General features: G+C 37.4%; 1 protein-coding gene across 1 annotated transcript; it reads left to right on the top strand.

Annotated features, from left to right (window-relative positions):
- Nucleotides 1–3915: 3915 nt before the first annotated feature.
- On the top strand, nt 3916–13809 carry LOC103156797 (trypsin-3). The gene is made up of 5 exons (XM_007578971.2): nt 3916–4020; nt 6114–6273; nt 8153–8294; nt 8377–8643; nt 10406–13809. Exons 1-5 carry the CDS (start codon nt 3966–3968, stop codon nt 10574–10576), a joined length of 795 nt encoding a protein of 264 aa, XP_007579033.1. The 5' UTR covers nt 3916–3965; the 3' UTR covers nt 10577–13809.
- The last annotated feature ends 2545 nt before the right edge of the window (nt 13810–16354 follow it).

The raw sequence follows: 16354 nt of genomic DNA, 5'->3' as shown, positions 1-16354 counted from the left end.
TTGTTAAATTTATCTTTCCATCGTTTTGTGTCCTCTGACCATCTCACGCTCTGACCTACTACATGACAAAGATAAGGTGTTGTTCTGTTTTGTAGGCTCAAGTTTTTTAGTCCAGCAGTATTTAGGTTGGAAACGCCTCAATCTTCGGTGATCCTCACCAGTTTACAGGCAGGATAAAATATTAGACTTTTGTTTATTGGAAGAAAATAACTCAAATTTCCAGTGGCTTTGCTGGAAATGCACAAAATATGAATTTAAATCACTCCCGTCTGTGCAAAAACCTGTTTGGCAATATGGAACAGCAGCTCATTACAACCTGCCATTATTATTATCTATTGTTATGTTTTACCTCTGGTTTTATAAATGTTATTGTAAATCAGCATTTGATTTTACCACAGTCAAAAATACTTATAATTAATTTCAGTAACACTATTGTACCAATTACAGCTTGTTGATAAAAATACCACAAACATTGTGAACATTGCAAAGAAAATAAATACGTCTCGCCCATAAAACTACCGTATTTTCCGCACTATAAGGCGCACCTAAAAGCCTTCAATTTCCTCAAAAGCCGACAGTGCGCCTTATAATCCGGTGCGCCTTATATATGGACCGATATTGAGCCACAACAGGTCTAGCAACTACGGTAAGCAGCCGCCGACTTCATTTTCGCCCGTTGAAGAAGAAGCGCGCGGTGCATGCTGGGATAGTTGTCAGAATGCTGGTTTGTTAATAAAGTTTGACTGACCTATCTACCTACAGACTGTCTAGAATCAGGTCGTCTGCAGGTCATTTAGCACCACGTTCTCCACCAACATGCTGTGTGCAAACGGACCATCGTCCGGCCACGCCCCGGCCCAGTCGTGGAAGCCTCTCCTCTCCGACCGGAGTCGGACTGTTTTGTTGATTTTCACTTTAGTGCAGCTCCATCTAGTGGATGCATAACGTAACTTCAACCTCTACTGTCGCGTCTATTCTATGCTCCTTATAATCCGGTGCGCCTTGTAGTGTGGAAAATACGGTACAAGCCTTTAGTTGAGTCAATGCATTGTGTTACGTTTATTATTTTATTTCAAAATGTTGATACTGTTTCCACATTTTTTGACTTGGAAATATAATTACCATTTTCTTTGCCGTTAAGAAGTTTGATCAGAAGGAAATGTTTATTTTCATGTTGATTAACTTTTTTTTTATATCAGTGAAGCTGCTGTCACTTTTTTTCATCCTCTGCCTGCGCTAGGTGGTATGTTATCTGGTCCTAAATATGAGGAAATAAAGATTGTGTAAATCATCATATTTGTCATATGTGTCAAATATGCTTATGATAAATTCCCTTTCTGAACGATGCATAAAAATCATTTATAGCTTTACGTTAGCACAAGTTATATTACTTTTACCATGACATCTCTGTCTTTTTTTTTTTTTTTTTTTTTTATCTTTTTTAAACTTAATGATTTCCTAAACATCTGCTGTGCAAAGAGTCTGGACAGCTTTGCATTAAATGAAGTAACATTACTATCAGGTCATTGCTGCAGTATTTACAAAGCTTTCCCATAAACATATTGGGTTTCCTTCAAAAAAGAGATTTTGTCTCAAGGGACTTCCTGCTAAAAAAACAAACAAACAATTGGATAAAAATAGAAATGGTGCTAACATCTGGTGGTGTCTGGTTGTGTCTCTACGTTCTGACAGTCATGCCACATAATTTTCTGAAACTGCATGTGCTACAGTTTCATCAAAGAAAGCCATTGCTGGGAAATTGCTTACTGAAGTCCTGTATCTTTGTATGCCATAGAAATGGAAGGCAGATCCACAGTAATGGGATACTGGTGTGAGAGTAACTTTGTTTAAGAACCTGAGCTACAGATAACTGAAAGGACACCTGGTTATTTTGTCACCTTATTCTTCCTTTAAACTAAGCAATGCACACAGGTGTTCTCTTCTTTTAAACTATACATATGTATAAAATGCTTTTGTTACTTCTGTGAAATGTACTGAGTGAACTCTATTGGTTCTTGTATCAGGTAATGCTAAAATTACACGTGTAAATAATTTATTTGTTAAAATTGAAACCAATTTTTCCACAGATTAAAAACAGTATCAGACCATCTGCCAAATCATTGTATAGAGATTAAATTAATTCTTCAGTGATTTGGTCTTGATTATAGACTCCATTTTATTATGTTTAATTTTTTTTTTTTTGCTATATTTTAGCTTTCTTCTGTACAAACAGGCATTTAGCTTCAGGAAGAGCTCATGACACCACAACAAGCAAAATAACTAAAAGAAAATAAAAACTAAATTTACCTAATTTCACAAAACAGGAATTAAATGGGAGAAAACTGGAATTAAACTAAAAGACAGCCTGACCAAAACGTTATATTTTGGGTTAGAGGTACCCATGCAGTACTACATGTTTGTTAACAATGGACAAGTGTTTGATTGGCTTTCACCTAATTATTTATGCACTATCATTTGGAGAACAGACTGTAGTTATGCCTTACGTAAGGACCGTTTGTATCTCTATGTTCCTCGTGTGGGAACTGAAAAGGGAAAGAAAACTTTTAGCTTTTGTAGCCCATCTGCTTGGAACGCCTTGCAAGCTGAACGAAAACTGTCAGAACTGATTTCATTGAACACTTTTCAAAAAATTAAAAAAACAACAACAAATATCATGTCTACAGTGCATGTGTTTCAAAACTTAAATTGCCACCATTTTTTAATTTATTTACTGCCCGTCATTGGCAGATTGTTGCCATAAATATATAGTTCTAATGTAAACTTTTGTTTTTTCTGTTTATTTGCCTTTTGTGCTGCTGCCTTTCTAAGCCAGGTCATCCGTGTGAAAGAGGTTTTAATCTTAATGGGTTTTTTTTATGTGATCAAACAAAGGTTTGATAAAAAAAAAATAAAAAAAATAAAAAAGATCCTAATCACAAAGGTTTCACTCAAAAAAAACAACAACTAGAGATCCACATTGGGGATGTCATACCCAGAAACCGAACGAAGGGTTGCTGGATGTCTTTGTCTTTTAATCTCAGATTTTTGAAAGACAAAAGATGGACAGAAACAATTACGACATGACTTGATTGCACATATTTGGAATTAATTGGATCCATTTGACTTGTAAAGTGCTTTGATATCACTTTGATTATAAATTTGAGCATCACAAACAAACTGAACTGATTTGGAGGCACCCTGGTGCAGTAATGGCAGCACCTGAGCTGAGGAGAGGTTCATGTGGAGAAAAAAAGACAGAGTTCTGCTTTCAGGGGGATGACAGACACCTCGGCTGCATCTCTCAGCACAAGCAAAGGCAGCTTGGAGGGCTATTACCCGTCTGAGGTCAGGAACTCCTCAGAGGGACGGCAGATGAGATGAAACCTGCTCCATTTTTAATGACGGCCGGCTCCAGACATGCTGCCTTGACCCGGCCTGATCCTACAGCTTTTAGCTGCCAAGACCCTTATTGTAATCCTTCCTGGGGAAATCAGTGAGAGGAGCCTGGACAGTGATGAACAGCAACAGAGAGCCTTCCTCTTTCTCCTTTCATTTAACAAGACAGCAGCACATTTGATCCGTATTAAAAGCTACAGCCACCAGTTTGGATACAGCATGTCAAACATACGACACCAGAGAAGTTGACAAATGACACATTAAAGTTAACAAATAGCTGCGACTTTCAGGCTTATGGTCCCTGTGTGACATTTTACATGACAGGAAAAGAACCAGCAGTAAAACTGTACAACAACAAACACCTATGGCATGATTAGGTCATGGAAGCAGTGAGACCAAAGAGCAATTTCAATTATATATTGGCCTGAGAAGGACGTGACCATGGAAACGGAAATAGAAACTATTGGAAACCTGAGAGTGCAGGTGAGATGCCTTCCCCTTAAATTAGACAGGTATCACACAGATTAAGCCTCTTGCTGCGGGAAGACTGCTCTTTCTTTTGTATCATCATGAACGTGGCATCTGTATTGCTCTGTATATTGCTGAAAGTCCTGGCTGTGAACTGTAAGTACACTTCTTTAACTTGAGTTAATACATTAAAATCAAATGGCTTTAAGTGACATTAGATTGGGAGGAAAGAGATGTTGTTGCAACTTAACAGTCTGAGTTTATCCAACATAATCATGTTCTTGAAATGAGTGTGCATGGATGTGTACCTAATGTATTGCTGGTGTCCCTGATGAATTTTTGAAAGCATCCCTTTTAGCACATTTTGAAATTAGCAGCTTTGATGCTCCACTGAGAGCAAAAGTGTGACTCAGAGGCTTTTAAATCAGAGTACGATCGAGCATCGTATCACAAGCAGAGTAATAACGCAGCTGGAAATGGAGGTTAGAGATTTCTTCTTGAAATAAAAAAGTTTGGGAGATTTCAGAAAAGGCAATTAGAAACGTTACTTTGTTGAATATTTTTAAAAACAAATTAATGAATGTGAAACTTTATATTATGGGTGGTAATGATCCCATAATATAATCTTTGAAGGTTATAAAGTAAAAAAATATGTCCTTTTTTAAATGAGGAGATCTCCAAAAAGTAAAGGTGAGAGACAGTGAGCTTGTTCACAAAAATAACTTGAAACCTATGCAACAATAGACAAGAGCTCACGAGAACAATAACAAATGAGTATTTGAGGCTGACGCCCTGATTTGTGCCAAGACAATTTGTCACTCTTAAAACATACCTGGGAACGAGAGCCGGTGTAAAATGGGGTATCTCTGGGTTTTAACCTACAAAGTGAAAGAAATTGCTAAAACTGGTATTAAAACATCAATTTTCTTCTTGTTCACTGGTGGTTTTCCTAAAAGCAAATACCAGAGGTAAGGCTCCAAGGTTTTATATAATGTTCTCTAACTTCCAGTCTATAGTTATCTGCTGTGTGAGGTCTCCATGTTGGTCTCAACATGCAGCAGTGCTGCTAATAATAGCTTTCTGATCAATTTCTCTCAGCCACAGTGAGCTACAGCTCTGTGTTTGTTCATTAACTCTAAGGATTAAGAAGGAGATTATTCCACCACACTGTGGATAGATGGATGGTTTGATGGCTGGATGGATGGAAATCTTTTTAGAATAATCCTTATTTAAATAAATGCAATTAAAGTCATATTTTAGTTCGTCTTGGAAAAAATAACTGCTAATCTCTTGTTAAATTGTGAATCAAATAAAATCCTAAATTACATCTTACATCTTGTAATTTTTGAGGCATGGACATTAAAATGTCATGATTTAAAATAAATACAATGATAGATTAGCTTTGGAAAAAGGAGTTTTGAGATTCATTGCTCTTTTGTAGAAATGCAGGACCATATATGTGACTGTGATTGTTTCTGTTATGCAGCTGATTTTTGTTTGTTTATTCTGTCATCCACTTCATTAAAAAAGTCATTTAATTTAAAATTTCTGTGCTAAATATATTAAATATCTCTTGGACAATTTTTCCCACCGGCTTGTATTGGTCACTGAGCACAACTGTGAGCAGATTCTATAAAATGTTTACTGTGTTGGTGATATTAATGTGTTCAGTGAAATTACAGTAAGAGGATCAGGCAGCTCTGACTGTAGATACTCTAATGTATAATGTCTATGATTGTGTAAAGGTAGATCAGTTGGAAGCAACCTTATCTCGTATTGTTTTCCATTTGGTTCAGTGTTGGGTTTGCTTGATAATTGCTAAACAATAACTATGTTTCTCTCAGATTTACATAAATCTATTTTAACTGAAACCAAATAATCGACTCCTGGACTTATATGTCATGTCTTTGTGTTGTTCTGCCACCTAAAATCCAAATAACACACATCAGTGTTTCTGGTTGTAATGTGACAAAATGTGAATTTTCACAAGGCACTGGTAGGAGCTGAAGTACAAGTTGTGTCTTTGGCTTACTCAAAACAAACACCAGATAATGACGCTGAGATTCATCCTTGCTGGGAATCAATGCAGCTCCGGGATGAGATCGTTCTTCATCGATCTGCTGAGTGAAAGGAATCCGCAGGGCGAAGATTTGTGTGTTTCCAGTGACAAATGAAAGCACAACTGTGTCAGCTCTGTGTTTCTTTCCTGTCAGAGTTAATTCCCTTCTGTACCTCTCTGTGTGTCACAGGTCAGGGCTTTGCACAGGAACGCATAGTGGGAGGCTACGCGCCGGTTCCTCATTCCATCAGGTACATTGTATCGTTACAGACGACGAGCCGCCAGCACTTCTGCGGGGGCTTCCTGATTAACAGATTCTGGGTGATCACAGCAGCACACTGTAACATTGGGTGAGCTGGTTTTCTTCTTCTGGTTTGTTTCTGCAGAGAATAGATGTTACATAACCTCCTGCAAAAGCACAAACTCAATAAAGAGGTGAAATAAATCCCAGGTCACAGTCTCACTTCAGGGTCCAGCTTCAGGTTGTTGTTTTTTTAAGGAAGTTATAATAAACAGAGAAGTCTTGTGGCACAAAAAGTTCTCGGCTTTACTTTCTTGGATCCAGGAATCTCCAGTCATATCAGATGCTAAGTTCTATTAATGCCAGGGCTGAAATAAAGCAAATGAAAAATGACACCCGTCACACAATGGAGCTCTCTGCTTCTGCAATCTGACACACGTACGATGGTGGCGTCGAGGCTCGCAGACAACACACTTTTATATGGATTACAAGCACATAATTGTGCCTGCAAGGAGGCAATCAATTCACACAGTGTTTGGCATTTAATCCAGATAATGTTGTTACATCAGCTAGCTGATACTTTGTACAGTACCTATTGTTAAATGACAACCAGTGAGCGGCTGTAAGTGTTGTCGAGTTCCCGGATATCTGTGTTGCCTTCTTCCCTTTTCGTCAACAAAGAGCAGAGTTTCACCAAAAACTGTGAATGTTTTAGAATTTTCCAAACTCGCTCTCTTATCCATAATAAGAAAATTTGTGCCCATTTCTCTTTGCATCAAAGCCCAGTCTCAGGCTGGTATAGACGGATATGGGGAAAATAATTAATGGGAGTAATTAGTTGACATGATATCAATCACTTACAATCCCACAAAGATTTGTAGTTGTAATGTGAAAGAATATGCAACACTGAGGGGCATAACTATGTCTCTGTTCACTGCCTGGTGTGCCATTTTGTGGTGTGGCTTAAAAAAACAGATGAAGAGTACCTGACCTGGTTCAGGTCAGCCTGCAGCATTCCCAGCAGCTTTCTACCGTCTCTGCAGACAGCTCAATCATTCTGTAATGGGCATTTATAACATTTTCTGCGCTTAGTATTTCCCCTTCTCCATCAGCCAGGTGTGGCATTCAACAGACCTGTGAGGGGGGAAATCATGTTCTGGTTCATTTTTGGATCTAGGCTGCCAGTGTGAGGTCAATAGGTTTGAGTAGTGTAACATTGCTGTTTTGTGCAGTGAGTCAGTAAAGCTTGAAGAAAGAAAAATATGTTTTCTTTATGAAACAAATCAAAGAAAGTACAAGTAGTTGGTTTTTAAGGCTTCAGTTTACATGAGAATTTGTGCCCAAAATCTAAAACAGCAGAAACCATCAGAAATCATTGCCCCCTACATCACCATCAACATGAGGTGTTTGTTCTACCTATAATATGTAATTTTGACAAAACATTCCCTCTACAGTCATTCATATGCAACTTTGAAAATGCTGCCGTCATATTTTTTGACAATCCTTCCACATTTACTTATGTGGAAGGATTGTAGAGGTCAATATTTACGGTCAAATATTTTTGAATGTTTTCCATTTTTAAGCAGCCTTTGTCACTGTATACTCACATTATTTTAATACTGGCCTAATTACACTTCCTTATTAATTTATAACACATGCCTGTTTCTTTCCAAGCTAAATTACACTGAATCATCAAAGGTGTATGAAATGATTTTACTCAAAGCTTTTCCATTTGTCTTTTATTTTTTTGCTACAAATTATGACAGTCTGGAATCTGATGTGTGTTTTTGTACACCTGAAGTTTGATTTAAACAATTTCAGGACTTGATGAAGACAAGATTATTTTTATTATTGCCTTAAATTTGAAAGAAACCATTCTCTCTCTTTTACCATAATTGCAACTGTAACTATAGTATTTGGGCGGACCTTTTTAAGTTATGCATGAACAACTCATGGCATTAATGGAGTATACCTTGTTTTGCACACAGGATAAGCAAAATGGTGGTAGTAGCAGGAGACTACTCTTTGTCCATTTATGAAGGCACAGAGCAGGAAGTGTTCCCCCACTTTTTGGTGACCCACCCTGAGTACAACAGCACGACAAACAACAGTGACATCATGCTCATTAAGGTACAGAATGCAAATTATCTGGCATAATCTTCTCCTGAATTCATCTGATCATAAAAAAAAACACTCTCTACTCTGTTTCTAGCTAAGGGCACCCATCTACCTGAACAACTACGTGTCCATCGTTCTGCTGCCCAGGCAGGATGCCTCCATAGCGGAGGGCGAAATGTGTCGAGTGTCAGGATGGGGATACACCAGCCCCACAGGGGGCCAGATTCCAGCCACCCTTCGGACTGTCACACTTCCTATTGTGTCTGCAGAGAAATGTAACAGCACTGAGTCGTTTAATGGCCGCATCACTGACAGAATGCTTTGTGCCGGCTACAACATTGGTGGAAAAGATGCCTGCCAGGTAAGAGGTCTTCTGTTATTTTATTCAGTGTATAAAGTATTCTTGATTTAAATGGCCACATTTTACAGAGGCAGAGAAGGCTAGACTTTCTTTTATGCTGTTGATATAGTGTCTAGTAAACCATTTTATTTGTTAGTATATGGCTATATTGTTACCTTCTTTCAGTTTTCTTGTATAAGCAATCAAACTTTTATTAAAAGATCTCAAAAGACCTTTGTAAAAAGCCCCAAAAGATTTTTGTGATACAAAAAGGCCCACATCATCACAGATCCACCACCAGTATTTAGACTGTTTATATTGCCAAAAAATTCAATATTAGTCTCATCCAGCTGAACTCTCAATGGATTTCTCTAGGCTTGCATTGTTACGTTTGTGATGGTAGGACAGGAAGTAAGTTTTTCTGGCATTTTTTCCCAAAAAACTACTTTGCATGTATAATAAATGATGGTTAGTATGGAGAAATGATTCTCAAACAGGAAGATTTGGATCATTTTCCCCCTTTCCTAACCACTGTCTTCACTATACATTGTATTAAAGCTCCAGTACACATCCTCTGGTACATTCCCAACTTATAAAGATGGACAAACATCGGGGATATTCTCTTGTACTTCCTTTTTTGAAGAATGGCTAAGTTAAATTGAACTATGTAGCACATGAAATTTATACCATATTGACACAAAAACTAAATGTAAACTACTAATTAAATGTTCCTAGACACTTAACTCTAAGACATATGCAAAAATTGTTACACTTATTTTATAGAAATTGCTAGGGATGCTAATATTTGTGACAGCAGTTATTTTGGAATAATAAAAAGACATCTTAATATTGGATTAAGTCAGCAGTAAGTGTGGAGGTCTCTGTGTGGTCATATTTCTGGTTGGTCAGTCAAAGAAGTTTCTAATTTATTTTGTACATTGTTCAAAAAGAGACTGTTTAATACACTGTAAGTGTTTTTATTGTTTTTCCCAGTCAGTAAAATTCAGTTTTGTCCAATAAAGGACACATGGGGGAAATCACGTTCCATTTACAAGCTACATATGCTGGTGTTATTGCTCTCTGCAGTCTTGATGAAAAAGTCAAAATCAATGCTGTCTTTGTACTGCTCTTGTTCCTCTAAAAGTGTCCAACAATAAATAAATAAATAAATAAATAAATAAATAAATAAATAAGTTTTCTTCTGGAAACGTGTTAAATAGTAAATTTAAATAATAATAATTTAAACATAGAAAGACGGGCACAAGTTTCCAAGTTTATGATCTAAAGAGAGAATATTGAGTTATTGGCAGTAACAGCTCAGCCCTCAAAGAAGGCGACAGAAATGAGTCAGATATAACCTGTCTGACAAGAAAAAAACCACAGAGAACATAAAGTTAGTGGCAGAAATAATAGGAGATAATGACTGAGTATAAGTTTGATCAAAAAGGAAAGTTTTAAACCTGGTCTTTTGAAGTAGACAATGTGTCTGTCTGGCTTATTGACTAAAACCGGGAGCTGGATCCACTGGCTTTAAAAATCATAGGAGCCACCAGTGAACCTGCAGTTTGAAAGCAAAGAGTTCAGTTGGAACAAGATGTGAAACAATCAAATCTCTACTATACAATGCAGCTTAATTATCAAGGAATTTTAAATTATATTCTAGATTTAACAGGGAGCTGATGAAGAGAAGGTGGAGAAATGTTATTTTTCCTTTAAATTCTCAACAGAAATCAACACGTTAGTAATATACAACCCCTGATGATCCTTTATGCTGTTGTTTTAGGGAGACTCAGGTGGCCCACTTGTCTGTAACGGGCGGGCCTATGGAGTGGTGTCGTGGGGAAGAGGATGTGCTGACGCTGAATTTCCTGGAGTCTACACTGCCGTGTCCAAGTTCCGCCGCTGGATAGACAACACCATATTTAGCTACTACAGCAGATGTAAGAAGAATTAGAGCTCAGTGTTAACTCATTGGAGACATAACTTCAATGTTGCCTTCTTTGACCTAATTTTACACGCGCTATGTCAGGTGAACACTGTTCAGGGATGGTTCCATATTTTAGGAAACGGTCATGGTGGCTTTCGGGCTGAGAGCTGGTTTTCTTACACTAGACAGCCATAACATTACGAAAAATGCAAGGAGAAAAAAAGTAATAATCTTAATAATGTTGGAACAAGAACATTGAGATTCATTGAAAATTGCCAGCCCCCCATAGCGAAAAAAACTTGTTGCACAAAACTTCTTGAGCTTCCTAAAAATTACAGCTTAAGGTACCAAAAACTCATAAAATACTAATCCTAAGTAAGTGCACTACTACACTAAGTTAGAAGCAGTACTAGTAGTTCAAGTATCACAGTATTAGAACCATGGTTTAGAAATTCAACCTCACAATCTACAGATATTGAATTTCTACTTGTTTATCTTAAATTAACACTAAGTTGGACCTGACTGATGATCACATAGTTATGGCTGATTAATGTTAAATGGATTTTTGGACAAAAAAAAATCTCACCATTTACACAGAATAGTCAGAGAATATCTGATATCTGGATTGTAAATGCCATGCTGATGTCAAAGGAGGTTGATAGATTGGTTTGAGATAATAGAAGGGCAACTTTTGGTTTAATTACATTTTGTTAGCGCCAAAGGATTCAGAATACTATTTCTGAATACACAACACGTGAAATCTAGGAGGAGATCGGATTCAGGAAACCAAGACCTCAGTGTCACTTTTGTTAGCTAGGAACAGGAAACTGTTGGCACTCAAGTTTGGTAGCAACTTTTGAGATGGAAAGGTCAGAGTTCTGTTGCATCTATACCAAGAAGAATAAAAGTGGTTATGATGTCAAAAGAGAAAGTTGTACCTTGTAAAGCGACAAGCCGTAAATCTAAAGATCTACCAAGTTCACAAGGCAATGTTTGGGAAACCTCCAAGGACATTTGGTTAATTTTCAATTCCCACCCTAATTTTGGAATTCAAAGAACATTCTTTATTGTTCCATAACCCATAACAAAAACATTAACCCCTAGAGGATGTTCCCTGAAGTTTTCTGTAGGTTTTGCTCTATGTAACCTTAGAAGAACCTTTAGAGAGCTTAGCTTTTAAAAGGGGAGTGTTTCCTGGTTACCCAGTAGTGTAAAATGTATTGTCAGCAAAATACTTGACAATACGCTCAAACATAAAGCATAAATCTCAGAAGTTACTGTCTAAGCTTAGATCAACTAAACTAAACTAAACTAAGCTAAGCTAATATAATCTAAACTGAGCCAAGCTAAGCTAACGAAACAGATAACAGACAAGTAACAATTTTCAAGTTTTTCAAATGTTGGACCAGTTTCTTTCAGTTTGTAGCCAGTTAAGTTAATAAGAACAGCATAAACATCTTCAACCTCATCTTCAACCTCAATAGCTGATCTATCAAACAGCCATGATTTCACAACATCAGGTAAAAGGTGCCATACTATCATTCACCAGCTTTATGTGGACTGTTTGAAAGGCTAAAGACAAAAGTACATTCATGCGCATCACATAAATGCACTTATAAATAAGAGAATGAAATTATGAATATCCATCTCTCTGAAGATGAAGATGAATGGATATCTCTGAAGATGGACACGCTAAAGTTATGTAATGGTTCACTAGAGGGACCCAGAAATTCAGCCACGACACAGGAGTGAGCAGAATACTCAGATATTTATTAAAAAGCAGCTAAAGCCGGACACACAGGATCGTCAGCTGCAGCACTGGCTTGGCGGTCCGGTACCGCGGTGATCGGCTGAGGGACGAGGAGACAGCAGATGCTGTGCTGACGCAGGGCGCCGGAGGAAGCGCCTGGAGAGGGGAAGCGCTGATACTGGGCAGCGCACTACTGGGTGAAACAGCAGAAGGGCCAAATCCGGATCCGAATACTTAGTCAGACGAGCGGGGGTCATGCACAGTGGGACTGAGAGCAGAATCCGTGGGAGTGGGCGAGAGCAGAGTCAGTGAGACAGGCGTGGGTCGAGATCCGAAGGGCAAATAGCAATAGTCCGACAAGGGCAAGGCAAAAGGGGTAGATCCGTGGAACAAAGCGTGGTAGAGACGATGAGAGCGAGACAGGAGTGCTGGAAAACTACTAGCTGAAAGCGTTCGATAATCTGGCGACTTGGTAGTGACTGAGAAGGGCTTAAGAAGGGAAACAATCAGGGAGCAACACAGGTGTGGGGAATAACGGGAATGAGGGGTGTGGCATGGATAAGTTCAAACAAAACACAGAACACCATGTGAACATTACAAGTTATTGTTCAATTCATTAACATTATTCTTTATGAGCAACAAAGCGATATTTGTCTGATTCATGGCATCTAGGATAATAAGCTCTCTGTTAAATTTTTAAGAGCTCTTTATCTCTTTGTTATGAATAATTTCATGCAAGCATTTGGTTTGTTACTGTTTTCCAACTCATCTTTAAGGGGTGTGCAATTTCCACAGGGTTTTTATTATTATTATTTTTTTTTACATTTCCCTGGACAGTGACCTCAAAGTTTAGAAAAGGGTTGGTTTATATTACATTGTGCAACAAATATACGTTACAAATGGATATATGAATTTTAAAAATAATTAACACAACTATTTGTAGTGTATGGTGTTTGTTTTTATATGTGCCTGTACAACCAAGGTAAAAAGAAAATACATCCTCAAGTTCTAGGGTTTTGAGTATACCTGACACAAGAATATCTGAAAATTTAAACCGGTAGACTATTTTGTTGTTGTAACAATGCCTGTTGGCATTATATTGTTGAAAGTCTGTTTTTTTCCTCTGGTAAATGGTACCACATTTGTAAGGATAATACAATTATACCTTCCCATATGTACATGGGGAGGTATGCATAATTGAGTTTACAAATAATCTTTGGTAAAATCCCTAGAACAGACAAAGAGTGTATTTTTCCTTTTATCCTCACTATGTGTTGGAAAAACTAACTTTTTCGACAAGCCTGAACTGTTACCTGGACTACTTGGTGATTTATTTATGGAATAGCAGCTGAGATATCCTATAAATATGCAGAAGGCACCATGGAGACAGAGAAGTGAACAAATTCAGGGAACCTTAGTATAAAAAACAAAATTTCATGTATATGAACACATAGAATAAGTGTATTATTTTCTTGTTTTATACACGTAAATAAATTACTCTTCTGCTTTACTCAACCTGCTCTGATTTCTTAATGTGAAGTTAAAAAGCTTTGTCATCAATTTTTGTTTTGTGACCTTTAGGCAATGATGTCACAGGTTGTTTTGATGAAATAGACTCAGTGGCCATCATTATTGACAACTCAAATATAAAAGGCATGAGGAAAATGAATAAGTCATACGATGAATATTTCAAAAACTTTCACAAATCTGTTTCATCTATAGTGAGCCATTTGATGGCTTGTCATTGGTTTTCCTTGAACACGTATAAATTATCAGAAAACTGGAACACAGTCATTAAATATGCATGGCGCCAGTCGTCCCTCGGAGCAATCTGTGTAATGGCTTCCAAGAGTCGTTTGACTCTTTCTGCCTCCTCGTCTCCCTTGCGAAGCAGCAGCTACGGTCAGCTGGGATTCCTGTAAAACACGAGCGGTCATAAAGCCGACTCAAATCGGTACACGCCGCATCACACCTGATAGGTGTTGGCCGCCACAACAGAATGAATAGTTGATGGCCTACTTCAGAGAGAGCTCTGGTTTCACTGCTTGGCCCGGTTTGCTCTGTTTTAATGGGTGTGTCAGCGGCCAAGCTAATTGATGGATTTCAAGTTCCTTTATGTCTCTGATTTTACAGTTTTGGTTACATGAGGACTGAATCCTTTTGTCCTGGCATGAGAAAGCGTTTCCACAAGGTCTTACTCTATGTCCCCTGACATGATTCATCCTAAGCCCTCTATACGCTTGCAGGGTCACAAAAGGAGATAAAACTCTTTGTGCTGCATGGAAACGTATTGATTGACCAAAACAGATTGTGACCTTTACATGAATAGCTTCTCCCAAAGGACAGGGCTTTGTGGCAGCTAAGAAAACAAAACATAATTTCACAATATTAATGGTTTCTTTTCGTTGAACTTCCCTGAATTCTGCTAAGTGTTCATCTAAAGAATAATGTTTCCTTTTATGTCTGATATTTAAACAAAGGTGGAAGAACTGCTCAGATGACCCATTTCTATACTCTATAGGTATCTTTTATAAAGTAAACCACTTGAAAACCACTTCCAGGCATTAAATATTAAATATTCTCCAGACAAAAACTGTATTGGTATTTATTTATTTTTTTTGCAATACCAATACAGTTAAGCAATAAAATAAATAAAACAAATGGTTTGAATTTAACAATGGCATTTTTGAAGGACCACTTTATTAGAAATTCCCTTGCAAAAATACTTGTTAAAATGTTTAACTTTCTGCCTTGTCACAATCGCAAATATGTTGTTTTATTTGTATTTTTTATGAATACAAACTAGTGCACATCATGGTTTTCAAATCATTTGAAAAGAATCAGAAATGTTTGACATTCATTCAGAATCTGACTGCAGTCATTTTGCTTGTTTGTATGCAGAAACAAAACTAGCACCAAAAATACAAAAATACAAATCAACAATGTAAACAATAAGGAGTATCAGCTTGTGTTTTACAAATCATATAATTTTAAAAATTAATTTTGTTTTAAATGTATCCTTAAGATCACAAAAAAAAAAAACACTCCATGGTCTGTATTTATTAGAGAAAAATGAATCCTCAATGGTAAAACCGTGCGTGACAAACTGAGTGAACCTTAACCCCTCTCTCAAGATTGAAGAGGGAAAGTAACAGAAAGTTGCTGCTGATTGATTAGCCGATAATCATCACCTCTCTGACAGCAGCTGTTTATCCAGTTAGCTGGTCTGACAGCAGACCGCTGTGTGATAACAAAAGGTTTTCTGGGAAAGACATCAAATGCAAATGTCCATAAATCTGAACAATGCTGAGAAACATTGTGTGCTGGGAGTGGATGATCTACCATATTTCCCAGGGTGCTTAGCGGCATGTTTTTGTATCCTGTGTTGCACCTTGAGTGAGATGGATGTGTATTACATTGACCTACCTCTTGTGTGTTATTAAAAGTTATTAAAAGTCTATTCAATTTTACTTGTAGATGGTTACAATTGAAAAAACTGAAAGAGCTTTATTTAAGATTATCCAGTTATCATGATAAGGTTTATGATAAAACAATTGCTACTTTTATTAGTGATCATACACAAGCAGAGAGAGAAAAACAGTGACAAGGTGTGGTTTATGTGGAAAAAATGCAAAGTAAAAACCTTTTCTCCCTTGCAATAAATATGGCATCTCAGCTCAAGTTTACAAAGTTCCTTCTAAATAACTCACAAGAGCTCTGGAACAATGCCCCTTGGAGAAATGAGAGAAAGGAAGTGAAGTTGGATAATAATGCACTGCGCAACTTTTGGAAAATAAACAAACATATCAGCAAAAACCATCTCATGCCATCTATCAAGTGTAGCTGCAGAGGAATTATATTTTATTCCTGTTTTCCAGCCACAGGACCTGAAGGCATCTTCCATTTATTAAGCCAACCATGAGTTCCTCAGTATATCAAAATATTCTGGAGTAAAATGTCAAGAAATCCATCTGACAGCAAAAACTTGAGTGAATCTGAGGAACAAATTTACAGTGGAAAGGCTGAAAATCAGGGAAGAATCTGTGTTTTTCAGT

The sequence above is a fragment of the Poecilia formosa genome, unplaced genomic scaffold (genome assembly GCF_000485575.1).
Source record: "Poecilia formosa unplaced genomic scaffold, Poecilia_formosa-5.1.2 Scaffold501, whole genome shotgun sequence".
Lineage (NCBI taxonomy): Eukaryota > Metazoa > Chordata > Actinopteri > Cyprinodontiformes > Poeciliidae > Poecilia > Poecilia formosa.
The sequence above is the reverse complement of the archived record's forward strand: the minus strand, read 5'-3'. Positions and strand labels throughout refer to the sequence as shown.